We start from the raw sequence: 27795 nt of genomic DNA, 5'->3' as shown, positions 1-27795 counted from the left end.
TGTAACGAACTCAACCATAACACTCGCTACCGTAAACATCTCTACCACAATACAGGTCACCCATAAAAATACCTACCATTAGCATCTCTGCCATTTACAAGCCTACCCTGGTGGTTTTGAATCACCCTGGAAACACCCTGGGCGAGGAAACACGGTGGAATCACGGTGGGTACAACGTGTAACCACCCTGATTCCACGGTGTATCCACGGTAAATACGCGGTGTACGTGAAATCGCGGTGAGTACACCGTGGAATCAGGGTGGTTACACGTTGTACCCACCCTGATTCCACCGTGTTTGCAGGGTGATTCAAAACCGCCAGGGTACCATAAATAACTCAACAACATTTCAACTATCCCAGAATAAATCTCTACCAAACAAAATACGCTACTTAAAACATTTCTATCAATTTTAAGCCTACCCAATAAAAACACTATCATACAGGAACATTAGAGGTGGGTTGTTCCGGGAACATTGCGAATTGAACCTGGTACGTCTCTGGAGCGAAAAAGAACTAGTTCCTGGAATCATATCCGTGGAACTATTTACTGTTTTTAATCCTCATGAAGGCTCAGTATTTCGAACGTAGACCTACAAAATATTCTAGTATACACAACATTATGCTATGCAACCTATGTGTTTAAGACGCATTATCACGGCGAACTATATTATTTTATACTAAATAGTGGATGGATTATTATTGGTATTCAACTCAAAGTTCCATAAAAAATCACCAATCAAAAATTATTCTGCTGTTTTAGTGCTTGTTGCTAATGACGGCAGTGGCGGACAAAAAAGAACTAGTGAGTATACTAAAGTGAATTTTGAGGAACGATCGGATACGTATCCGACAAAAGACATAGTTCATGGAACTATACAGGTCCGGAACTACCCACCTCTACATTACACAGACGGCTCTGTGGCGACGGTCACAGTACTTCGGGCGAACAAAAAGTAGTTTGGTTTAGTTTATTTATTTACGATCATGGAGCTACTGCTCCTTGTGATCAAAAATCAATATTCATGTTATTTTATTATTATTATTAGTGAGAACAATTACAATGAACTCAACAGAATACAATGTAATTTCCCATCTACAAAATTTTCAGACGCTTACTCGCTCATTCTAAAAAATACAATAGTTTAATCTCCAAAGGCTTTACTGATTATCTAGATTCATTGAATACAAATAACATTTACTTCGAAATTCATCTAAAGTTACTGATGTCGTTACTTCGAGTGGAAGCGAGTTCCAAAAATTGCAACCCGTAATCAAAAATGACTTCTGGTAAGTTGTGCGAGCAAATGGAACTAGAAGAGTATTCGTCTTAGTGAAATCACGATGAGATGCAGTTGGGCCTAAGGACTAACTGATGCCCAAAAAGACCTGGTCGCATAAGACAGAGCTTTATAAAATTCACACGCGACAAGCTCTAGCCTACGACTATAAGGTGTTAGCCACCCTAGCTGATGTCGATCTATGCTCATCTCTCTTAATTCGCAATACGAAGCGTACGCAGTTATTTAATGAAACCAATAATGATCTCTCGAGGACCACTGTTGAGTCCAAAGTACGTCGGGTATCAACATCTTTTCATCCCCACTAATAAAATAGGTTTTTATAAATGGCCAGCACGTGCGCTTTCCATAATTTATGAGCGTGAGTAAAAATCCGAAGCACACAACTTAAACAATTAAATTGAATTATAAATTATCTTGTTAACACCCGATTCATAAACCAGAGTATCAACTCAATGAAGTACATGAAAAAAAATAATCACGCAACCAAGTGAAATCTAGATAAAATAATATCCTGGTACTCATTAGTCATAATTGTGATACAATAGAGACAACACGTCAGATAGTAATTGAACAATGGGTTACACAAATTTTCAAAAATTTAATTTAAATAAAAATGATTCCATGTGCTATCGACTTTTTTTGTTCATTCAATGCAGTTTTTTTAAATTACTTGGACTATCGCCCTGGACGACAGATATCTCAGGAATTTTCCGAAGTAAAAATAGAAATAGTATATGTAGAGTTTCTTACGCCGGAATTTGTTACAACATTGTATTTTTTTTATTGAACATTTCATTTGCGCCTTACGGATTATTTTATGAACTATCAAATAAAACTTATCAAGGCTCGAATTCAACTATAATGCTAGTGAAAATGCTGTTCATAGCGTTACTGTCTACAATTTTGATTCCCTTTATATATATCATCAGGCAGAAGATCATGATAAAGGTCATCAATAAATTAAAGAACGTGGACGAAATTTTGGACAAGTGTTCAGATTATAAATTGAAAAATGACTGTGTCAACAATATATTATTTACTGTTAACTTATTTATGGTCATTAACTTCATAATAGTGTGGGACCTGATATACTATCCCGCGATAACGATATCTTTCGGCAATATTCCTATACTGTATTGAGTAGTGGGGTGATAATACAAAACGCGATGCAACTAAATAGGATCGACAAGAGATTTGAGAGCATTAACTTGGCTATTTACAAACTGGGCTACTCGAAATTAGGCGGCGCTCAAGTTCAAATATCATCTGTAGCACAGTTGGTACTTTCACGTGAATCTGTTCTTTACGATATTGAGAATATTAAATCTGCTTATGTTAAATTGTGTAAAATATGTGAAGATATGGCTGACTTTTATGGGGTGCCTGTTTTGATTGCCATTATTTGCTGTGGATTTAGGAGTGTTATGACTCTTAATCGCCTTGTTTTTAAGTTCACTCAATTGGAAGCAATAGATATTGTATTGCCCGTACCGGTATCTCGGATGATATGCTTAATTTTTTTGTTCACGGTGATAACGTCTAGCGTCACTGCTATTACGAAACAGGTATTGTGATTTCTGCCCTAGTAGCAACCCTAGTATAGCAATCCCATAGAAAAGATAGACCCAGCACTCGGTGTTGTAAAAAAAAAAATCTGGGCGTCGGTTGACCCTGCGGGCCAGCCCCAAAACTTCCCGCTGTTTTCGAGCTCAAGGCGCTTGAAAACATCACTGTGAATATATTTTCGAGCTCTTCGAAAATGCTATTACATGGAATCGTTTTTTTATGAACTTTTCAAGCTCTAACAAGTTACGTTTTATGCTAGAGCTTAAAAGTTAAGAATCAAAAATCATTAATGAAGAAGCGGCTTTAAAATTTATATTTTCGATTATGTTCTCTGAAATAAAAATGTTGAGGCAGAAATCAACGTCAGTGATCAAAATCAAGATTTGAATGAGTTTTGACTTAGGTCAGAGCAATAATATATGGAATATCCGAGAAAAACATTAAAGACTGGGTTTTTTCAATTTTTTGCGGACAATATGTTTAAAACTAAAGAACAAGTTATATGACATTATCTGATGATCGAAAGAGACTATATTGAGAAGGAGTTGGTATGATTTCAGACACATTTTAACACATTATATTTTGATTTATCCGGAAAAAATAACATAAAATGTTATTTTTTTAACTTTTCAGCGCCGATATCTTTTGAACTAATCAACCGATTTTGACGTTTGAGGTGGCAATCGGCGCGTTTTATTGAGTTCTAGAGCTGATTAGATTTCGAAATTGATCGGATAAGTCACTTCGAAGATAATAGAAAAAAACCGTTTTTTACTATTTCTTTCTCCAACGATATCTCTTAAACAAATTAACCGATTGAGATGGTTGTGGTCGCATTCGACGCGGCTTATAAAGTTCTAGAGCTGATTAGATTTTGAAGTCGATCGTTCAAGTCGTTTCTGAGAAATCACTAAAAAACAAAACAAAAAAATTTTTTTTTTTCGTAATTCGCCGATATTTTCGAGTCTGCTTGATCAAATGATCTGAAATTTTCAGGAAAGTTGATGGCCAACAAGCTCTTTCGATTGCTACCTTAAACATCCAAATCGGTTGATTAGTTCAAAAGTTACGAAGTGTTTACACACACCTACACACACACACACACACACACACATACATACATACATACATACAGACACTCGGACTTCATTCTGAAAATAGTTAGAATAGTTTCCTAGAACCTCAAAACGTCGACATCTGATGAAAATTCGATTTTCGAAAATCGGAGTAAAAACAATAACTTCCCGAATTTTTTAAAATTTACAATTTTCTTAGCGGGAAGTTAAAAAAGTTAATTAGACTGATTTTGAATTTTTTTTTTACGTTCTTATGGGACTCGGAACCAACATCGGGAGCCGTAAGACCTAAAATTTTTTTTCTAAGTTTTTATTTTATTTTACAATAATAATCTATTTGTTCTACTTATATTGAATACAATGTCATATTGGAATGGAATTTGACGTATTTTTTTAACATTGAATTCAATAACAGCTTTAATGACCAAAAAATTGCTCCGGGCGAAATAGCTAGGTGGGAACTTGGTCAGATAAGGCAATAATAAGCCTGACAAAATCTAATTTATATTTATTATTTAGTTGACACGACGACGATTGAATTCACGCAGTCTGTAAGTGATTTTAATTATTTTTTTAGAGTAATTTAATTAATGATTTTGAATTTAAGGTTTTTTTTTTGTGAATCTTGAATACTAATAGAAAGAAAAAATAATAAATTGTATTTTTTAGATTTCTGAAAATATATCAAAATGAATATTCGTTTTATATATTTCATTATTTTTGGAATTATCGCCGCTACTGGGAGATGTGACGACGGTGATGATAAGGTCAGTATTAATATATCGATATATTTATAAAATCACATTAAATTTCGCAGATATCTGAAAAAAAAAAATATATACAACAACACATGAGGCAAAAAAAAACAGAATTTTTTTTTTTATCTCTAGTAGTAGATTTTAAATTAAATTTTTTTTTTTATAACTAAAATAAATAGCTACGAGTTGGATCCGTAGCGTAGCAGTAAAAGCGTCTGTCTTTCGTGCGTAAGGTCATGGGTTCGAATCCCATCTACAGTGTGCGGTCATTAATAAGTCTAGTATTTTTCTACAGTTTAAAATTTTTAATTCGATTAGAAATTCAATTATCTGAACAAAAAATATAAACTTAAGTGAAAAAAATCTTTTTTTTGTGATTTAGTTAAAATTTTGATATTATTTTATAATTTAAAATTACACGGTCGCTAGTGACGAGCACTCAGTGCCTACGTGACACCCCGTCAGGGTTCGAATCCCGGCTTGTGCCCGCCCTCTGAGGAAAGGGGGCCCTCACTATCGAGCAGAAAGTCGCCAATAAAGTGACCGACTATACCGGCTGTTTTTTGAGATTTTTCCATCCATGCTGCGATTGCGCCATTGCACGCAAACGCGGTCGTATAAAAAAGGGGTAAGTCGGCCTCCGCAAAAAATGAGATAGAGAAAAATAACTTAGAAGTTAAAAGCAAATAAAGTAAAGACTTGCAAGCTTACATTAAAATTTTAATATATTTGTTTCCAAGCTCATATCTTATTACATATTCTAATATATATTGTTGAGGTTTTCAATTATTTCATACATTAGTCCAGGCTCTTTTATACAGAATTCCTTGAATATATTAGAAGGAATAATATCATTACGATTTATCAAAATAAACGCCATCGCTCGATGTTTCAAAATAAATGAATCGTATTTTTTAGCGGTTTCATACAGCATCAGAACGTTATTCATCGTTAAACTTTTGCTCAATATTAACCCACAAATACTTACTAATTTTTTAATTTGATACATTCCCGCAATTTTGAATAATTTTAATGCAATGACATCATCATTGTAAACTTTTTCCAACTTACGCTCATACATGAACGTCATTAATTCCTCGACTACATCTCCGTCGACATTCTGAAGGAAGATACAGTTTTCTTTAGATTCTTTAGTCTCCGTAGTCAATGTTTTTGCGAAAACCGGGCTCTGAATAGCCAAAATAATTTTATGAGCTGGAAATATTTTGTCCCGGGTTTTTATAACAACGTCACTGAATTCCGATCGAATTGGGTAGTTTTGTACATCGTGATTTAGATCCGACAATTTGAACTCGTCAATAAATCCGTACCATATTATTTTACTTGTTATTTTGAAGTATGTAAAAAGTAGATCGTGTTCTTTGTGAGGCCCGACTTTTTTGCAATAGTAACATTTGTAACAATAACTCGGAATTGGGATATTGTAAATTTCACATGATTCTTTCCAATCTGAAATGTCGATTATCGAATAAGCTTGATCGGCGACTTTTATGTAAATAGTAGCTATAGCTGATTGTAAAAATGTTTTAAATATTTTGACGTCTAATTGATTTTTATCAGTGACGAGGGCAGATATATAAAATTGTCCATTAGTTGACGAATTTATGAGATCAACACGTTCTGAATCTATATATTTATTGTTTTCCGTTATTTTAAAAGTGAATTCGTGGGAAAATATTGTGTTGCGTGTTGATGACTGATTCATTATTTTTTGATAGAAAATTATAAATTTTTCATTACTTTCCTATGATCATCTAGGGAATTTTTTTTCAATTAGCTTAAAATATATATAGGGAAAAAAGGGGCAAAATGAGACACTTTGTAACGGAAAAAATTTTTTGTCGAGTTTATTATCGAAATAATGCTGTTATGATTCGGAAAACACATTATTTATTATTGCTATTTATATAGAGCTGTAACTTTTAAACTACTGGTTTTATCACAATTTTTAAAGAATACTTTTTTGTAGGAAATCAAATTCTCTATAAAAAAGTATTCTTATATAATATCTGTAAGTGCGATAGTTTCGACGATATTCTAATTTTAAAACTCGGAAGAAATTTTAATCGAAATTAGACAAAAAAATTTGCGGCTACTGTCTAAATAGAGCTTTAACTTCTAAACTATTGACTTTATCAAAATTTTTAAAGAATACTTTTTTGTAGGAAATTAAATTTTGTATGAAAATGTATTCATTTATATTTTTCGTAACTGTGATAATTTCCAAGATATGTTGGTTTTAAAAGTAAAATTTCGGCTATAATTTTAAAAAAATTTCTTCACTTTGGGCCACGAAAAATTTATTGTATCAAGTGTCTCATTTTACCAAACTCCTCAGGTTTACTATTAATTGATAGAATAATTAAATTAATGTGAATTTGTACTTACAACGGCAATAAATCAACAGTTTTTTCAATTTTTATCAACATCAATATCTGATTATGAATACAAAATCATTTTTTAAGAGGTTAAGTTATCCATTAATATCATTAAAGAAATAAAAAACACTAATTTTAATTTACAAATTTTTTAATTGTCATCTAATGTACTGTGACTCCATTTTTATTTTCCATGCTAATTATAATGCTTACGACCCCTTAATTTAAATAAAATAATCAAATAACATTTAACATTATGTTTCTGTTAAATTACTATAAAATTTTTACAAAAAACAAATAAAAGCAGGTGTCAAAATCATGATTTTTCAAAATTAGTACCAGGAAAAAAAATTTTTTTATCCGAAAACTGAAAAAAATTACAAACTTACGATTTAAAATTTAAAAATTTTTTTTTTACAGCCTGATGACAACGATGACTCAGAATTTGCAGGTTTGAATGAGCTTGTAGAAGGCTTTAAAGATAGTGAACATGATGCTATAAACAACATCGATATCACGGTATTGAATAAATCTTTGAAAATCCATACGAAAAAAAAATAGAGGGACAGAAGGGCAAAACAAGACAGGAGGCGGGGGGAAAAATTTTTTCTATTCATTTAGAATATCATTAAAAAATAATTATTTGACATATTTGAGTTCCCAAAAAATTAGTATATCATTAAGTACCCCCCCCCCCCCGCTATCCGAGAATATTTGCAGGTAAAAAAGCGTGCATACGACAATACTACAGATTAGACTGGGCCAAAAAAATTGACTATTTTTTTTTTTCATAGCTATATCGAAAATATTATTCAGAACGACAAAAAAAAAATTTCATGAAAGTTTGAGCCCTTAATATTAATTTTAAGAGGTCTATCATCGATATTTTTAATTTTAATTCATAATTTGATGTTTTACGTCAGAACTGCTAAAACATTAGAGTAAAAAAAATTCATTTCTACTTATTCCTATGTAAAATTAAATTCCCTACAAAAAAGGTCTGATTGAAAATTTTCGTTAGACAAGCCGTTTCCGATTAATTAAGCTTGATAAAGTGATATATTTTTTCGATTTAACATTTTTACTTTTAAATTTTGTAACTGACGAATCAAGAAATATCTAATAAAGACCATGACAGATTTTTGAAGGAAATTCAATGCTCTACAAAAAAGGCCTCTTAACATTTTTTGCTAAATTCACTCCTTCGAAAGTTATTCAAGGTTGAATTTGAGTCAAAACGATTTCAATAACCTGAATAACGTTCGAAGGAGTGAATTTAGCGAAAAATGTTAAGAGACCTTTTTTGTAGAGCATTCAATTTCCTTCAAAAATCTGCCATGGTCTTTATTAGATATTTCTTGATTCGTCAGTTACAAAATTCAAAAGTATAAATGTTAAATCGAAAAAATATATCACTTTATTAAGCTTAATTAATCGGAAACGGCTTGTCTGACGAAAATTTTCAATCAGACCTTTTTTGTAGGGAATTTAGTTTTACATAAGGATAAGTGGAAATGAATTTTTTTTACTCCGATGTTTTAGCAGTTCTAAAGTAAAACATCAAATTATGAATTAAAATTAAAAATTGCGATGATAGACCTCTTAAAATTAATATTAAAGGCTCAAACTTTTATGAAGTTTTTTTTTTGTCATTCTGAATAATATTTTCGATATAGCTATGAAAAAAAAAAATAATTAATTTTTTTGGCCCAGTCTACTAAAGATATATCACTTATATACTAATTTTGCCCTGCTATGTTGAGACAAATCGCTTTTTATCTTCGCGATTTTCACCAGCAGCCACCAGAATTCGCGGGTTGAACCCTGGCTTAGGCTGGTCTCTAACAAATTTTATAATTACTTGGACAGAGCAGTAGGCTGGAGTTCTTGCAAAGCAAAGACCCGCACTTATTCAAACACGGCAACGTATGTGAAAACTTATAAACCTACCTCACGGCTTATAAAATTATAGATTATTCTTATTGATGGTCGAATTATTATTTATAACTTAATTAATAATACTTTTGTTAACTACTCAAGAATCTTACACTGATAGAAGGATTTTTTTGTATTTAAAAAGATTTGTTAATATTTAATAAATAATTTATTAGAGGATAGGTCCTTAACAAATATTTATTAACAGTTAATAAATCATTTATTAGCAGCAATTTTTTTGTGCTAACCAAATATTTATTACTATTTAACAAATGATTTATTAACATATAAAACATGATTTATTAATATTTAATAAATCATTTATTAGTATTTACACACTGGATTATTAATATTTAAAAAATTCCTCTTATTATTTTTAGAAAAGTTTTACATTAATCTTCTCGTGATGGGAAATCTGTAAATAAAATAAAATTATTTGAAATAATTTTTTGAGAATAATGAATTGAATTTAAAAAAATAAATAGTAAAATAAAAAAGAAACCTACATATTCATTATATTTTTTATTTAAACGAAGTCGTAAACAAACACTAGGGATTATTTCTTTTTGGGTCTCTTCTCGAGTTTTAGTAAGGAATTCACCAAGGATTTCAAAGTCAGTTATATGGTTTACTAGAGTGGGAATACAAAAGTAAATTCATAAATTTAGTGTTAATTTTAGAAACGGAATATAAAAAATAAAATAGGATGACAAGACAATGAATAGGTTAAGTACTGATGCTTCTGAATATACCTTATATATAACTGTCAACTTACCACAAAAAATCGAGTATAACTCACTTAAATCCCACGATTGTAGCAAAGCTTCCATTTTATTAATTGTTTTCCACAAAGTATAAAATAATAAGCAACTTATCGTATGAAAATCATGTATTTGCATATTCGCTGGGAGCGTAAGGCATAGTGGGGGACATAAAACTGATGTCAGCGCGCACTGCGGACAATACAGAACTAAGGGTGGCTCTTTATTACTTAAGGCTATTAAAATAACACGTGTGTCAGTTTAATTAAATAAATAAAATAAAATGGTTCATCAAAGTTGTTGTGTAGTCGATTGCAAAAATACCAGTAGAAATAGCAAGTATAAATTTTGTTCATGACTTGTTTTTGATGCACTCTCCTCATTATTAATGTAATAAATTAATGCTGCGATGTGTTTACATTTCTTGCTCTGATTGTAAACACAATCACACTTGACATCTGTCACAAGTCGTGTCTCATTAATCTGAAATATTAAAACAATTAAAATAAAGTTTATAAAAATATAAGCAATGATAATTGTTGTATGTAAATATTATAAAAATTGTTATTACATTCAATGATGTTGTGTAAGGCGTTGAATTGACCGATGCTTGTCGAATGACGCACGATTTAATTAAATAACTTAGATTTAATTTTCGGTGTTCTTCAACATCTCTCACATGTTCAGCAGCGACTAAATTTTTACCCTTTATTAATGTTTGTGGTTGAAAATTTATATTATGAGTAATCCTTTGAAAGCCAGTTCTTAAGACGAATTCCATTTTTTATCTAAAAAATTGAATAAAGAATTTAAAAATTTAAGATACATTCATAAATATATAATTATGTTAAATAGAGCTACTTCTTATTTTTTATCTAATTTGAGATTATGATATATTTAATATTAATACTGATTTTTCATTTAATATTAATTTAACAATGAACATCTTGACAGATTTTAACACTGCTTAACCTCTAATTCACTTGAAACTTATTTTAGTTATTGTGTTTATTTTACTTACTGTTTTCAGCTGACCCAAGGAAAAATATTTAATTTAATGTACACTTTGTGTAATATGTCACATTTTAAATTGAAAAAATATTTTTTTTAAGTTTATTTAATTTTTTCAATTACTATTTAGCATCTAATACGTGTTAATTTTGTCAAAAAAGCCACCGTAAGTTGTATCGTTAGGTGGCGCTGGGGTCACGCACCCAGCGAATATATTTTTTTACAACTACGCGTTAAGTATAACCATCTATCAACACCGACCACCAACAAAATATTTTTTAACTATTAACAAATCTTATTTGGTGGAAATAAATATTTTTTTCAATATATTAAAGCTTCTTAATAGTTACAAAAATTTTGTTCTCATAAAAAATAGATTTTGTTAATACTAACGAATATTGTTAATAGTAAAAAAATATTTTTTCCACCCAAAAAAATATCTGAAAAAGATTTTAATAAATTGATTTATTAAATACAAACAAATCCTTCTATCAGTGTACCAGTAAAATAGGATATGAATACTCGGAGAGAAAAAAATAGTTCTGATTCCTATGCTAGAATGGTAACCATTACTATGTTACATTGTAACGAAGATTTTTGTGAAAATCCTGTGTGAATTTGCTGTATAAAAATATTTTGAATTGTGGCAAAAATATGAGTGATAGCTCATTCGATGCGGAATCAAATTTTGAGCATGATGTGTTTTTTTTTTATTTATTAAAATTTCAATTTTTTATTAACAAAAAATATAAACAAAATAAAGAATCTTATTGTCATCCCAACAAGAAAATGCATCTCGGGTGTCGTCGGTTTTTACTCCCACTCTGGATGTTTTATGTGTTGAATGTTCTTCCACTTTTCTGTGCGAATGCGCAGTTCATAAATGTCAGGTGGTGGGGGAAATTTCCGAGGTGTATTCTCTTACTGGGACCACTTTAGATTGTTGTTAATAACTCAATAACTATCAGCGGTTGCTGTCTTACTCTAACCTCAACGCGCCAATGTGACAGCAGCCGCGCGGAATCCGATTTTCAACATTGAATAAAAATTATTGGTTATGGAGCTAGAGTTCGGGGAGTCAAGACTTTTTTTCAGAAATTTCTTCCTCTTTAAAGATCTTTTTTGAGATTTTCGATATCGCTGATAGTTATTGAGTTATTAACAACAATCTAAGATTCTTTATTTTGTTTATATTTTTTGTTAATAAAAAATTGAAATTTTGATAATAAAAAAAAAAAAAAACACATCTTGCTCAAAATTTGATTCCGCATCGAATAAGCTATCACTCATATTTTTGCCACAACTCTAAAGATTTTTTACAGAAAATTCACACAGGATTTTCACAGAAATCTTCGTTACAATGTAACATAGTAATGGTTACCATTCTAGCATAGGAATCAGAACTATTTAATTCTCTCCGTGTGGGATGAACAGATAATAGATAAAGTGAATGATTAATAATTGCAACGATTGTTTATTGCCAATTATAATAATAAAAATTACTTACAAGAACACGGTAAGAAATACATGGCGTTCAATACCATGCTGACATGGTCTCGAGACAGATACTAAAATAGTATGTGAAGTATTCCAAGACAGTATTTATTTGTAACAAGTCCCAGAAGTATGGCGTTATTGACTATACTGTATAGTACTTCCATCCAAGACGTCCGGGCGCGCACGATGGATAAAACGCCACTCTGCGAAACGGATATATTTACCATCCCGCAAACAAAGATTACTCTCACGATTGCAGGCAGTGACCTGCCATACCTTTCCCTGGTCCTTCTTCATCGTAAGGATCTATAAATAAAATTTTTGGGCAGCCTTGCTTAGGCGCCATAGAACTTGTGAACGTAAGCCGGGACCAATTAAACCATAACACCCCTCAACGTCCTTGCACTTGAGTACGAGCTCTTGATTAACCTCACTCCATTCCCACGACAGGCCAAACCGACTAGATTGACGCCTTGTTGCGACCCGCACCCTCGACCATAGACTGGGGTCACCTTGGTTTCGCACGAACGGTCCTTCCAGTAAGCCCGAAAGATACTGTGCAATTTCTTGCATTGAAAAATCTTCGATACCATACAGTATGGCGTTCACGCCCATACTGGCATAGTGATATCCGCAAAATATATCTTACCGTGAAGATGCAAGCGCTGTATAAATTGTCCGTATTAACAGAATCGCAAGTAAATTACTAGCATATTACAATAGTGAATAAGCTACGCGTCATATATTACTAATTGGTCCAGGATCGAAGTGATTGGCTGATAAATTTGGGTATAGGACTAGCTTCGGGACTCTGTCCCCACTGCACCCTTACGGACATGCGTCGACGTGATAATTAGTTATGTGACCACGGCACTACGACTTGTGTAGTTTCAGACGGCAACGAGACATTGTCTCAACGCATACATTTTTTCGTATGGATCGCACTACAATTTTATAAAAATAAAATTTATATATTTATTAATAATTTATAGGCAACTGGTACTACAATCATGCCAAAACCTGCTTCTGCTGATGATACACCAACTAATCCAGCTACGGTGATTACAATCAATTTAAATAGATATTTTCATAGCACACTTATGTTAAGCAATTTTCATTCCCCACTAACAATTTCCTAGTCAAAACCGATCACTAAACTTATAAAAACCGATTTTGTAGCTTTTCTATAATATTCGTTTGTTTTCTTCACAGCCACGGCCTCGAGGAGGCCCTAGAAAGAGACCAACTTTTCCTCAAGTAAGCCAAGTGATTTTTGTAAGAAAATCCATTTTACTTTTTTTTAATTGACGTTTTTTTACAGACTGTAAATTGGTTCGAACCTTCCAGTACTAATACTGGAAAAGTACCACCAGTAACTAATACTGGAAACGTACCACCAACAACTGATACTGGAAGCGCTGCACCAACAACTGATACTGGAAGCGCTGCACCAACGACTGATACTGGAAGCGCTGCACCAACGACTGATACTGGAAGCGCTGCACCAACAACTGGTACTGGAAGCGCTGCACCAACAACTGATACTGGAAGCGCTGCACCAACAACTGATACTGGAAGCGTTGCACCAACAACTGGTACTGGAAGCGCTGCACCAACAACTGGTACTGGAAGCGTTGCACCAACAACTGGTACTGGAAGCGCTGCACCAACAACTGGTACTGGAAGCGCTGCACCAACAACTGGTACTGGAAGCGTTGCACCAACAACTGGTACTGGAAGCGCTGCACCAACAACTGGTACTGGAAGCGTTGCACCAACAACTGGTACTGGAAGCGCTGCACCAACAACTGGTACTGGAAGCGCTGCACCAACAACTGGTACTGGAAGCGTTGCACCAACAACTGGTACTGGAAGCGCTGCACCAACAACTGGTACTGGAAGCGCTGCACCAACAACTGGTACTGGAAGCGCTGCACCAACAACTGGTTCTGGAAGCGCTGCACCAACAACTGATACTGGAAGCGCTGCACCAACAACTGGTACTGGAAGCGCTGCACCAACGACTGATACTGGAAGCGCTGCACCAACAACTGGTACTGGAAGCGCTGCACCAACAACTGATACTGGAAGCGTTGCACCAACAACTGGTACTGGAAGTGCTGCACCAACAACTGATACTGGAAGCGTTGTACCACAAACACCTAATACTGGAAGCGGCGTACCACATGGGCCAACGGTTCGCAATGTAAGTCCAGTAATTTTTAATGAATAGTATTTTTATGAGTAAAATTAATACCATTCATTTATTGTAACAGGGAATCCCTCAGCCAGCTTCCGAACATAGACCAACTACTTCTCAAGTAAGTATCATTATTTCATGGAAGAACAAAGATATTGGCTGGAAAACGGCTTGCATCCGAATATAGTGAAAATTATTATTTTTTTATTTAATCATAATTCATTTTTGATTTCCCATAGCCATCAATTCCAACTTCAATTACTTATTATCCACCGCTCAGCATTAAAATGAAGTCCATAATTCAAAGAATAAAGCAGCAGAGATCATCACTTTTCAACATTCCAGCATTTTCACGACAATAACTTTAAAATCAATTATTGACATCGTTAAAATTTGATCTTAACAACTTATAAGCAATGTAAAGAAATATTCAAGCAAATAATAAATTAATCTGCTCAAAAACAAGTACACATCTTTTTAATGGCTGCTTGGCACATGAATAGGTCTACCATAAAAATTTCTACCTTTTACGACAACTGAACCATAACCAGGCCTACCACAAGTAACTGTACCACACAACAACTACACCAGTTTTAAACACTACCCGCGAAAATCTCAACCAATCAACAATTCCACCACTTAAAAACTATCTCACATTATAACTCTACAAGAATATAACACTCCCTGTAACGAACCTAACCATAACAATCGCTACCATAAACACATCTACCACAATACAGGTCACCCGTAGAAATGCCTACCATTAGCATCTCTGCCATTTACAAAGCTACCGTAAATAACTCAACCACATTTTATCTGTACCAGAATAAATCTTTACCAACAAAATCCACTACCTAAAACATCTCTACCATTTTTAACCCTACCCAATAAAAACACTATCATACAGGAACATTACACTAGAGATTGGTAGTTCCGGAAACATTGCTGATTGAGTATATTTATGGTGATGGTTACGATATTTATGGTAATGGTTACCATGATATATGGGAACCATTACCATAATTATTTCAAATGCAATGTGGGAATTGTTACCATAATTATGGGAATTATTCCCATACTTATGCGGGAACTTATCCCAGAAAGTATGGGCCTATATCCCATAATTCCAAGTAATCATTACCATAACAGTATGGGATGATATTTCATAAACGTACTTGGAACGGTTACCATAAATTTCTCTCCGTGTACGCAGTTATTTAATGAAACCAATAATGATCTCTCGAGGACCACTGTTAAGTCCAAAGTACGTCGGGTATCATCATCTTTTCATCCCTACTAATAAAATAGGTTTTCATAAATGGCCAGAACGTGCGCTTTCCATAATTTATGAGCGTGAGTAAAAATCCGAAGCACACAACTTAAACAATTAAATTGAATTATAAATTATCTTGTTAACACCCGATTCATAAACCAGATTATCAACTCAATGAAGTACATGAAAAAAAATAATCACGCAATCAAGTGAAATCTAGATAAAATAATATCCTGGTACTCATTAGTCATAATTGTGATACTATAGAGACAACACGTCAGATAGTAATTGAACAATGGGTTACACAAATTTTCAAAAATTTAATTTAAATAAAAATGATTACATGTGCTATCGACTTTTTTTGTTCATTCAATGCAGTTTTTTTAAATTACTTGGACTATCGCCCTGGACGACAGATACTTCAGGAATTTTCCGAAGTAAAAATAAAAATAATATATGTAGAGTTTCTTACGCCGGAATTTGTTACAACATTGTATTTTTTTTATTAAACATTTCATTTGCGCCTTACGGATTATTTTATGAACTATCAAATAAAACTTATCAAGGCTCGAATTCAACTATAATGCTAGTGAAAATGCTGTTCATAGCGTTACTGTCTACAATTTTGATTCCCTTTATATATATCATCAGGCAGAAGATCATGATAAAGGTCATCAATAAATTAAAAAACGTGGACGAAATTTTGGACAAGTGTTCAGATTATAAATTGAAAAATGACTGTGTCAACAATATATTATTTACTGTTAACTTATTTATGGTCATTAACTTCATAATAGTGTGGGACCTGATATACTATCCCGCGATAACGATATCTTTCGGCAATATTCCTACTGTATTGAGTAGTGGGGTGATGATACAATACGCGATGCAACTCAATAGGATCGACAAAAGATTTGAGAGCATTAACTTGGCTATTTACAAACTGGGCTACTCGAAATTAGGCGGCGCTCAAGTTCAAATATCATCTGTAGCACAGTTAGTACTTTCACGTGAATCTGTTCTTTACGATATTGAGAATATTAAATCTGCTTATGTTAAATTGTGTAAAATATGTGAAGATATGGCTGACTTTTATGGGGTGCCTGTTTTGATTGCCATTATTTGCTGCGGATTTAGGAGTGTTATGACTCTTAATCGCCTTGTTTTTAAGTTCACTCAATTGGAAGCAATAGATATTGTATTGCCCGTACCGGTATCTCGGATGATATGCTTAATTTTTTTATTCACGGTGATAACGTCTAGCGTCACTGCTATTACGAAACAGGTATTGTGATTTCTGCCCTAGTAGCAACCCTAGTATAGCAATCCCATAGAAAAGATAGACCCAGTAGTTTTGACAATATTGCAAACAAGAGTTGATTCTAGGATATTTGCTAATAAATATTTTTGGTAATCTAGAGATTTAAACTTGTATTGTGATTTTTTCAGAATAGAAAATTGGCAAAGATACTAATCACGCTTACGGACGAATGTACTATGGATGAGAATATTGAAAAAAAAGTAATTGCTGTTCTACGTTATCTCGTACCACCATGATTTTGATAACTATCCAAATTTCTAAGTTCTACTAAAGAAAGTAATTATTTTTTATTCATAGTTGGATTATTTCTCAAGTGATCTCTGGCCTTTGAAGCTCGAACTGACTGCATGTGATATTCTGCCTCTAGATCGTTCTCTCTTGGCCACAGTAACTAGCATTTACTTCATTAAAGTTTCAAAATTGGTTTCAGAACTCAAACTAAATTCTCTTTCTATATTTTAGATTACCGGCACGATTGCAATTTATCTCGTTATTGGCGTGCAATTTTCTATTGATACACATTCTCATTAATTACATCTAACAATAGAGTTTTCATGAGTGTGCAAATGCTCTTTTTTTCTGATTCAACAACTGAATACGATCGAATTAAACAGAATTAAATTTTTAATTCTATTTAATTCAGATAAATTCTGTTAATTCGGTACCTAACTTAATAATGAATTCTGTTTAATTCGGCAGGAAAACAAGAATTTGTCCGAATTAAAAAGAATTTAAATAATTCTATTCGGTCTAATTCTGATCAATTCGAAAATAATTCTCCAATTTCTGGTTCTGAATCCGAATTAAAACGAATTTGAAATTTTTAAATCGGTTTTATTCCTTTTAATTCAAATTCAAATTTTCAATTCAGTTGAATTCTGTTCTGCAGAATTTGACAGAATTAAACTTTTAATTCTATTTAATTTAGATAAATTCTGTTAGTTCGGTACCTAACTTAATAATGAATTCTGTTTAATTCGGCAGGAAAACAAGAATTTGTCCGAATTAAAAAGAATTTAAATAATTCTATTCGGTTTAATTCTGATTAATTCGAAAACAATTCTCCAATTTCTGGTTCTGAATCCGAATTAAACTGAATTAAAACGAATTTAAAATTTTTAAACCAGTTTTATTCTGTTTAATTCAAATTCAAATTTTCAATTCAGTTGAATTCTGTTTTGCAGAATTTGACAGAATTAAACTTTTAATTCTATTTAATTTAGATAAATTCTGTTAATTCGGTACCTAACTTAATAATTAATTCTGTTTAATTCGGCAGGAAAACAAGAATTTGTCCGAATTAAAAAGAATTTAAATAATTCTATTCGGTCTAATTCTGATCAATTCGAAAATAATTCTCCAATTTTTGGTTCTGAATCCGAATTAAAACGAATATGAAATTTTTAAATCGGTTTTATTCCTTTTAATTCAAATTCAAATTTTCAATTCAGTTGAATTCTGTTCTGCAGAATTTGACAGAATTCAACTTTTAATTTAGATAAATTCTGTTAATTCGGTACCTAACTTAAAAATGAATTCTGTTTAATTCGGCAGGAAAACAAGAATTTGTCCGAATTAAAACGAATTTAAATAATTCTATTCGGTTTAATTCTAATTAATTTGAAAATAATTCTCCAATTTTTGCTTCTGAATCCGAATTAAACTGAATTAAAACGAATTTGAAATTCTTAAATCGGTTTTATTCTGTTTAATTCAAATTCAAATTTTCAATTCAGTTGAATTCTGTTTAGCAGAATTCGACAGAATTAAACAAAATTAAATTTTTAATTCTATTTAATTCAGATAAATTCTGTTAATTCGGAAGGAAAGCCAGAATTTGTCCAAATTAAAACGAATTCAAATAATTCTATGCGGTTTAATTCTGATCAATTCGAAAATAATTCTTCAATTTCTGGTTCTGAATCCGAATTAAACTGAATTAAAACGAATTTGAAATTTTTAAATCGGTTTTATTCCTTTTAACTCAAATTCAAATTTTCAATTCAGTTGAATTCTGTTCTGCAGAATTCGACAGAATATAACAGAATTAAAATTTTTAATTCGTTCGAATTCAGTTGCATAATCAGGATTTAAAATTCACTACTCACCATTAAAGCAGACAATTTTCGATACTAAATATTCATCCGACTAACTCTAGTAGCATTTCTAAAGAAATGTTCGAAATTCGAATCTTAAAATAGTAAGCAAGTCCACATGATCAGTCTTGCAGATGTCTAGAGCAAAATGTCTCTAGTAAATCTGTTGTAAAACTTGGCTAAGAAACTTAAGCAAAATCTACACTATGACCTTGAAAATGGATCCCATTATAATTTCCATAAATATATTAATGCAAATGAAATAATAATGCATTTATAATCACGCTATAATGAAAGCTATACATCAAATCGGAAAAAATTATCGTGGCGCTAATTAGTCAGTATTGCGATACCGTCACGTAAACACGTCAGTTTTCGGAATATTTCAGATAGAAGAAGTATCGTAAAAAAATGGAGCCGATATATTTTATCAATCGGGAAACAAAAAAAATTAATAATCAAGAAAATTCGGTCTACTATAGGTGTTTTATGTTCATCCAACACATTTTATTTAAAATAACCGGAATATCGCCTTGGACTATGGACACTTCTGTAATATTCCGTAATAATAAAGATTTTGAGAACAATAATTTTCACTGTAGTTTTTCATATTCTGGGTCTTGTTACAATATTATATTATCTGCATTCATCGTTTTCTTGACTTTTTATGATATTTCATATAATTCATCATCGCAAATTAATTCTGACAAAATGTTAGAGTCGATAACAGCAAAAGTTGAGTATAGCTCATTACTATTCGCGAGTTTAATACCAATAATTTACATTATTCGTCAAAAATTATTAATTAATGTTAATAATATGTTTAAAATTATCGATAATAAATTAAACAGTTGTGCGGATTATGAAACAGAAAATAATTACACAAATTATTTTGTATTTATTTTAAATGTTATTGTAACGAGTGGCATAATAACATTACGAATAATGACATTTGAATCACTGACAGTGCTGTTTGTCAGAAATTCCGCTTACTTTATTAGCAGCTGGGTGACGATACAGTACGTATTGCTGCTAAATATGATATACAAACGATTCAAAGGTATCAATTCGACACTCTCGAAATTGGGTACCAATAGGAGCGTAATATCACGTTCACATGAATCAGTTATTGACGATATCAATAAAATTAAATTTGCTTATTTAAAATTATCTGACATGTGCGAAGATACGGAAACTTTTTACGGACTGTCTATTTTGATATCAATTTTTATTTTAGCTGTCAAAAGTATATTTATGTTGTATCAAATTATTTTAATAAGTCTTCATGTTCATGCAATTGACGACAATACGTATTTGTTTATTATATTTTTATTACGCAATGTATCTCTATATATGATATTGACTACCAATGTCACGAAAATAATGAAGCAGGTATTTAATAATACGAACTGATTTTTTTCTGCAGGGAAAGTTTCAATTTCTGCATAGTAGTAAAAAGTGGCTGCACTTTTTCTTTGATTAAATTTTTCAATGAAAAAAATTTCAACTTTCGGTTGAAGGTGTGGTGAAATATTCTTTGGTTATTCACTGATTACGTCAGTGAAATGAAACGAATCAGTAAATTAGTTAAATTTACTGTTCGCATCAGTAAAATGAAATTACTGATAGTCAGTGAAATTTTTACTGATCGAATCAGTGAAAATTTACTGAAAGCTGCAGTGGAATAAAATAAATGATTAAATTGGTTCAATTTACTGGTCGCTTCGGTGAAATGAAGTTACTGATAGTCAGTGAAATTTTTACTTATCGAATCAGTAAAAATTCACTAAAAGCTGCAGTGGAATAAAATTAATGATTAAATTGGTTTATTTTACTGGTCGCTTCGATGACGTGAAATTACTGATCGACTCGGTGAGAATTTTACTGATAGAATCAGTGAAATTTTTTGATTGCGTCAGTGAAACAAAATTCCTGATTAAATAAATAAAATTGATTGGCTGCTTCAATAAAAAAAAATTACTGATCTATTCAGTGAAATTTTTACTGATGGTATCAGTGAAACTAAATTCCTAATTAAATACATGAAATTGACTGGCTGCTTCAGTAAAAAAAATTACTGATCTGATCAGTGAAATTGACTTAATAAATTTTGAAAGCGCTTCAATCGGCTGAACAGAAATTGAAACTCGTTACTATACAGTAAATAAAATATAAATATACATATATTTGTAAATTTTCATTATTTTTAGAACAAAGATACGTCAAAAATAATAAACTTGCTCAGAGATCGATATTCAATGGATGAAAGAATCGAAAAAAAAGTAAGCCCTGCATATAAAACAGGACTGACAATACCACTGACTAATAAGTAAATTTTATAGTATCGTTATAAATTTTTCTGATTACAGTTGACGAAATTTTCGGTAAATCTCTTGCATCTGAGAGTCGAATTCACCGCCTGTGATATTATACCACTAGACAGAACTCTCTTAGCAATCGTAAGTTCAATTACTTTTTTCATATACGATCCCACTGAAAATTCCAATAAAAAATTCCGATCGGTGCCTAGAAACCAAAACCAATATAAACTTCTAGGTTTTCCTGCAGCTCGATCGCCATTTTCTATTGAATATTTCGTAATTTTTAAATAGAGAATCTCATAATTGAATTAGTGTACGCAGTCGATCTCAAATTGTCTTTTTCTATCCGACTCTTGAAATTTTGCAGATCACTGGAACAACTGCGACGTATCTCATTATCGTTGTACAATTTTATATAAATGATCTCAATTAATCAATTGGAAATTGAATAACATTTTTCCATGTGTGCTTTACAATCTAACATTGTGTTTTTTGTCACTCTACAGCAATGAATTATTTAATAATAAATTATAAAAATTGTAACGCACCAGCATATCAATAAAAAAATTATTCTATTGAAATAAAATATAAATTAATCAATTGGCCTCAAGTTCAAAAGTATACTCGACTAATTATTTGTCATTAGCCAGATTATCATCGTAATTAGATCCATGCAATGAAAATCACGCAATGAAATGACATCAAGATATAATCAGTTTGAAAAGAATTATCGTGACATTTATTAGCCATAATTGTTCTTTTAATACATGCGTAAGATACACTGATAGAAAAACTATCTTGATTCAAGAAAAATTTTTTCTTCAAAATGTGGTTCTTGTTTCAAAATTTTTAATTGTTTTAATTCAAGAAATAAGTCCTTGAACCAAAAAATTGAAATTCTCGGATAGAGAAAAAAAATTCTTTGTTTGAGAATTTGATTTTTTGATGAAGCCTTTTTTGTTTTGAAACAAAATTCTGACATATTTCGCTCAAGAATTTCTTGCTCTTGGATTAAGATAGGCAAAATCTAGGTTTAAGAAATTACCGACTCGTTTCGAGAATGGCGCGGTTTTTAAATCAAGATATCAATTTACTCAGCTTGAAAAAAAACTTTTTTTTTTATTTTAAAAATAAAAAGTTTTAAAGTGATTTTTTAGGACTACATTCATTTACTTCAGATATGTTAAAGTAGAAATTTATTTTTAAAAAAATTTTTTTTTTCATTACTTTAAAAACATCTTCTATCAAGGAATTATTACTTGAACCAAAAATTTAAAGTTCTTAAAATAACAATACGACATTTTTAGTTGAAGACAAGTGGTCTTGCTTGAAGAATTCGATAGTATCGATTGAAGATAATATAGTTTCGGGTCAAGACACGAGAGTTATCCATCGAAGATACAAAATCTATAGAGCCAAGAAAATCTAAATCAAGACAAGAATTTCTTGAAGCAAGACAATTGGTTTTCTTCAGAAATAAATTCTTGGCTCAAGAAAATATTTCTTGAGTCAATATAAATCTTCTATCAGTGCATACACTTGCCCCACATTACTGTAATAATTGTTTTAAATACAATATTAATCGAATCCAAGAGGGATAATAATTTTTTCCATCGAATCCAAGACCCAAGAAAAAATAAAATGAAGATTTTGTAGATCTGATTTTTGAAAAAATTATTTTTCTATTACTTCTAACAGATTTCTTATGTCCTACAAAAATTTTTTTTTCAATTTATAGTGAAAAATTTTTCTTGCCCCAGATCATTTTTCTGTGTTATTTTAGTGACGTCCTTAATATTATATCTACTACATCTATACTTATATACACCATAGACACATATATTTTGTATCTATTGAAATAACTCAGCCCCTTTGTTCTTTTCCTAGAAAGGTCACTCGGAAAATTTCTTACCTACTTCATAAGCTCATTACCCAAAAGTACATCCGAATAGTCAGTAAGGGAACAGCTCTCAGTACGGACTGTTCGTTGCAAAGTAATATTCGAAAATAAGCATAAATTAATTGTTTAAAAATAATTATAAAATAAATTATTGTTTTTTTTTAATAAAAGAAAACATGTCCGATCCAGTACTAAAGGCTCTAGAAGAACATATAGAAAAATTTGTGGAAAATGTGCGGCAAATAAATATTATGGTCAGTGATTTTCAACCACAAGGTCAGACTGCGTTGAACCAAAAAATTCAGGGGTTAGTCAGCGGATTACAGGAAATAGATAAACTTAAGTCTCGAGTTCCTGATGTCACCATACCCCTTGAGGTATTTGAATATATCGACAATGGGAAAAATCCGAAAATTTATACTAAGGACGCTATGGACAAGGCCTACAATAAAAATGTACAGGTTAAGGGACAGATTGATGCGTACAAGAAATTAAAAGCTAACTTACTTGTGGAGACAAGTCGTCTTTTTCCAAATGAAACGGCGAAATATCGAGCGACACGCAGCGATTTCAAGTGAACTCTCATAGAAACTGAGGCTTTTTGTGGCAAATTTCATCGGATGTAAAGAAAAATCGGGAATATTTTTTTAATAAAATGAATTTTTGTAACAAAATTTGAAAAATTAATTTTTGTAACTCAAAATTGTAATTTTGAAAATTATGTTCACTTACGATTTTTTTTTGCTGTAATGAAATAAAAAAAAAATAATGATGTAATTTTCCGGTTTATTATTTAAAAATTTTATTTATTTCTCCCTATTTGTTAATTTTTCATTTTTTTTATTTTATAATGCGATTTTTAAATTTGCGCGCGCGCTGGAGAAAAAATGGCGGTGGACTTGCGCAGTTATTTTTTAAAAATTATGCAGAGACTTCTAACCTCCTGATAAGTTGATTTGTTTACAGTAAAAATACTTGTTTTTTGCCGGGACATTTTTAATTATAATTTATTGTATTGAGTGATTAGTAAAAATAAGTGGAGATGGAGAATATAAAAATGAGTAGCAATCAAAATTTGAATGATGATTCGCTAGAAAAAAATTACTTGGCAGCGTATCAGGAATTGAAATTTTCAAAGTCGGATAAGAATAATTTTGATAGGGATCGGAAGTGTTTGGCATTAAAATATCACACCGCAAAAAAAAGGTAAAACATTTTTTAAATTTTCGTTGTTTTTTTAAATTGACGATAAAAAAAAATCAGTTTATTCTGTCGCGATTCTTGTAATTTACTAATTATTACAGTCATTAATTCTTAAATTAAATTAGTCACTTTTTTTAATAATATTTTTTTTTTAATTTAAAAATTTAAATTTTATTCGGATTTTATTTTGTTAATTTTTTTTTTTAATTAAACAAAAAATTTTTAATTAAAATATTTACTAATTTTTCAAAATTTATTTACTGTCGACTGATTAATTGCTGAGATTCTTGTTGTAATTACTTTTAAATGTCTATTTATTTTTTTAATTATTTGATATAATTATTCAAAGTATGAGCAGTACGAAATTTAAAGAAATTTTTTTTAGAACTTAAGTAAAAAAAAAAATCATTATTACAGTTAAATTTGTGACGAAATTTCCTGTTATTTGAGTACCCACATCAATATATTTAAATAAAGTTATTGCTAACCATCAACTCGCGGTTAATTCGCGGACAGTCAACTAATAAATGACTTTATTTAAATATATCGATGTGGGTACTCATTTTACAGGAAATTTTATCTACTTTACAGAAATATAATTTGTTTTATCAAAAAAAAATTTTATGTACAGACCAATAGAACGGCCTTTAATTATTTTGGTAATTAATTTAAATAAACTACTGAACATTAATAAATTTTTACATTAGGCATTAAAAAATATTTGCAAGAATAATCTAATCAAGTTATCAATCGGTAATAAAGAAAATTATCCTCCTTACCTTCGACTGACAAGGGAATTTTCTTTTAGCTCTGAGGAATTAGCCCTTCGTCTTTTATCACACGATATCGACGACTATATTTCGCAAATGGCCACTCGCGAAGTCCTTCAGTCCCCTAATACAAAACGCACTAAAAACGTCTCAATTCCGTCTAAAATAACTAGTTCCGAAATATTGTCTCTCATCCAACCGCTGCCTTGTCAAAAAGACCCCCTGCAATCCTGTAAATCTACTTTACCCAGCGAACGTGACGTCGAGAATATCATTGGCTACTGGAACGGTAAAAAAGAGTCACCACGTCGTCGCAAAGTATCTCAAGTCTTAAAAAGCCAAGACAGTAACTCTAGCCCATATAAAAATTACTCAAACTCCGTTTCAAATTTTTCAAACCAAAGCCCTAGTTATTCAAACCAAGCTCAGAATTACCCAAATCAAGGCCCTGTACAATCTAGATCAACGTCATTCCCATCACAAAACAACCAAGAGCGCGATTTATTAAAGCGCCAAGAAAAACGTTCACAGTTTGATAACCTCTATAAGAAATACAATCGTCGCAATGACGACGAGGATGATTTGCTACCAACTTCTCAATCCAGTAATAAAGATACGCGTAAACTAGAGCCCTTTAAATCTGGTCGTCAGATCAATATCCAGCAGCAGAAAGCGAATAAATCTAAGCCCCAGGGTAAAACTCTTGGAGGCAAGACATCTGTGAGCAAACCATTTGTCTCCCCTTTTAACAAACGCGATGAGGAAGAAAAAGTCGAGCGTTCAGACAGTCAGGAAGACATGGACTGCGACGATGAACGTCTTAAAAACATAGATCCCAAAATGATTGAACTTATACGCAATGAAATAATGGACTCTGGGGCTCTAGTGACTTGGAATGATGTTGCAGGCCTTGAGAAAGCTAAAAGTATCATTAAGGAAGCCATTGTCTTGCCTATGTTGCGTCCAGATATTTTTACAGGACTAAGACGTCCTCCGAAAGGAATTCTGCTATTCGGGCCACCTGGAACTGGCAAGACCCTAATTGGCAAATGTATCGCTTCTCAAAGTAAGTCGACGTTCTTCGCTATTTCCTCGAGTTCGCTTACGTCCAAGTGGGTCGGAGAGGGCGAGAAAATGGTACGGGCTCTATTTGCTGTGGCGCGGGTTTATCAACCGTCGGTTATTTTTATCGATGAAATCGATTCCCTGTTGAGCCAGCGGTCGGATACAGAGCACGAGAGTTCAAGAAGAATAAAGACTGAGTTCTTGATACATCTAGATGGCGCGACCACAGGTGACGATGATAAGATTTTGCTAATAGGAGCGACTAATAGACCGGGAGAACTTGATGAGGCTGCTAGAAGACGTTTTGTTAAACGATTGTATGTCCCGTTGCCAGAGTTTGAAGCAAGGAAGCAAATTGTTAATAACTTGTTGCGTAATGAGAGACATCATTTGTCGGAAGAGGATGTCGAGACAGTTGCCGAGAAGGCTGATCATTTTTCAGGAGCTGATATGACGACACTGTGTAAGGAAGCGAGCATGGGTCCGATTAGAAGTATTCCCTTTGATATGATGGAGAATATTAGAATGGAAGACGTGAGAGGGGTGACGATTGATGACTTTTTGGAGGCATTCAAACGCGTGAGACCTAGTGTTGCGCAGGATGATTTGGTCCATTATGTCAAATGGGATAAAACTTATGGCAGTGGCACTGCTGAGTAAAACATTTTTTTTTCATTTATTTCAATTAATTATAAATAAAAATTTAATTGATACCTCAATTTCGCTGTTATTTCATAGATATTTTAGTTTTCATAAGACATAGTTATAAGTTGATAAAAAGTTTACTTCCATGTATCAGAAATTTGTCAATCTCATATTTACTGATAAGCTAATGTAATAAAATTTGTATTCTTTTGTTTCATAAAATAAAATTTCATACTTTTAACGTTTGTTTTTATTGATGAATTTTTTTTAAGTCTTAAAATAAATATCCTATAAGTGGGTATTCACTGAGAAGGTCCTCGTATCAGTGATCTGGAAAAAAGAGTACGGGAGAGTACACTACAAAATTCCCTTATGTAGGAAGGAAGACATGTAAGGCTCGGAAGTAGCATATTTCGAATGCGAATTGCAGATACAGTAAATGATTTATCATAAAATTCAAGATGACTAGTAGGCAAGCTTAAATAGTTCTGACTTACATTTTCTCTATGCAGCATAAGCTGTAGAAAAATTAACTCATTGTTGAATAATTGACTGTAATTCATATAAATTGCTACCGTAGAGATAATTTAGGGGGAGAATATTACATAATTAAACAAAAATTATACATGAGATACAGCACTTTTAATAATGACATATTAAGTTTTGTTATCTTGTATTGTTTACAAAGCGTTATATT

At 31.8% G+C, this 27795-nt stretch overlaps 4 protein-coding genes and 1 long non-coding RNA gene across 6 annotated transcripts; 3 read left to right on the top strand and 2 right to left on the bottom strand.

Moving 5' to 3' along the window:
- Positions 1 to 5461: 5461 nt before the first annotated feature.
- LOC130676527 (uncharacterized) lies at positions 5462 to 7201 on the bottom strand. Its single transcript, XM_057482865.1, has 2 exons — positions 7111 to 7201; positions 5462 to 6476 (listed from the first exon to the last, which is right to left on the bottom strand). The coding sequence occupies exon 2, from the start codon at positions 6425 to 6427 to the stop codon at positions 5462 to 5464; it is 966 nt and encodes a 321-aa protein (XP_057338848.1). The 5' UTR covers positions 6428 to 6476; positions 7111 to 7201.
- Positions 7202 to 9371: 2170 nt separating this feature from the next.
- LOC130664468 (uncharacterized) lies at positions 9372 to 10956 on the bottom strand. Its single transcript, XR_008989414.1, has 5 exons — positions 10818 to 10956; positions 10368 to 10584; positions 9811 to 10279; positions 9542 to 9666; positions 9372 to 9450 (listed from the first exon to the last, which is right to left on the bottom strand). It is a non-coding gene; the product is annotated as an uncharacterized LOC130664468 (long non-coding RNA).
- Positions 10957 to 15966: 5010 nt separating this feature from the next.
- Positions 15967 to 22166, top strand: LOC130664458 (putative gustatory receptor 28b). 2 transcript variants are annotated; one of them, XM_057464372.1, is made up of 7 exons: positions 15967 to 17062; positions 17227 to 17298; positions 17396 to 17485; positions 17561 to 20586; positions 21405 to 21476; positions 21564 to 21653; positions 21883 to 22166. In XM_057464372.1, the coding sequence occupies exons 4-7, from the start codon at positions 19606 to 19608 to the stop codon at positions 21946 to 21948; spliced, it is 1209 nt and encodes a 402-aa protein (XP_057320355.1). In that variant the 5' UTR covers positions 15967 to 17062; positions 17227 to 17298; positions 17396 to 17485; positions 17561 to 19605; the 3' UTR covers positions 21949 to 22166. Both variants share the same exon structure in this region; 1 of them encodes a protein (XP_057320355.1).
- Positions 22167 to 23441: 1275 nt separating this feature from the next.
- Positions 23442 to 24185, top strand: LOC130664451 (mediator of RNA polymerase II transcription subunit 10-like). The gene has a single exon (XM_057464356.1). It carries the CDS (start codon positions 23592 to 23594, stop codon positions 23991 to 23993), a length of 402 nt encoding a protein of 133 aa, XP_057320339.1. The 5' UTR covers positions 23442 to 23591; the 3' UTR covers positions 23994 to 24185.
- A 154-nt stretch (positions 24186 to 24339) lies between these two features.
- LOC130664435 (fidgetin-like protein 1) lies at positions 24340 to 27339 on the top strand. Its single transcript, XM_057464304.1, has 2 exons — positions 24340 to 24621; positions 25427 to 27339. Exons 1-2 carry the CDS (start codon positions 24458 to 24460, stop codon positions 27111 to 27113), a joined length of 1851 nt encoding a protein of 616 aa, XP_057320287.1. The 5' UTR covers positions 24340 to 24457; the 3' UTR covers positions 27114 to 27339.
- The last annotated feature ends 456 nt before the right edge of the window (positions 27340 to 27795 follow it).

Source organism: Microplitis mediator, chromosome 1, assembly GCF_029852145.1.
Source record: "Microplitis mediator isolate UGA2020A chromosome 1, iyMicMedi2.1, whole genome shotgun sequence".
Classification (NCBI taxonomy): Eukaryota; Metazoa; Arthropoda; class Insecta; order Hymenoptera; family Braconidae; genus Microplitis; species Microplitis mediator.
Note: the sequence above shows the minus strand (reverse complement) of the source record. Positions and strands in the feature narration are given on the sequence as shown.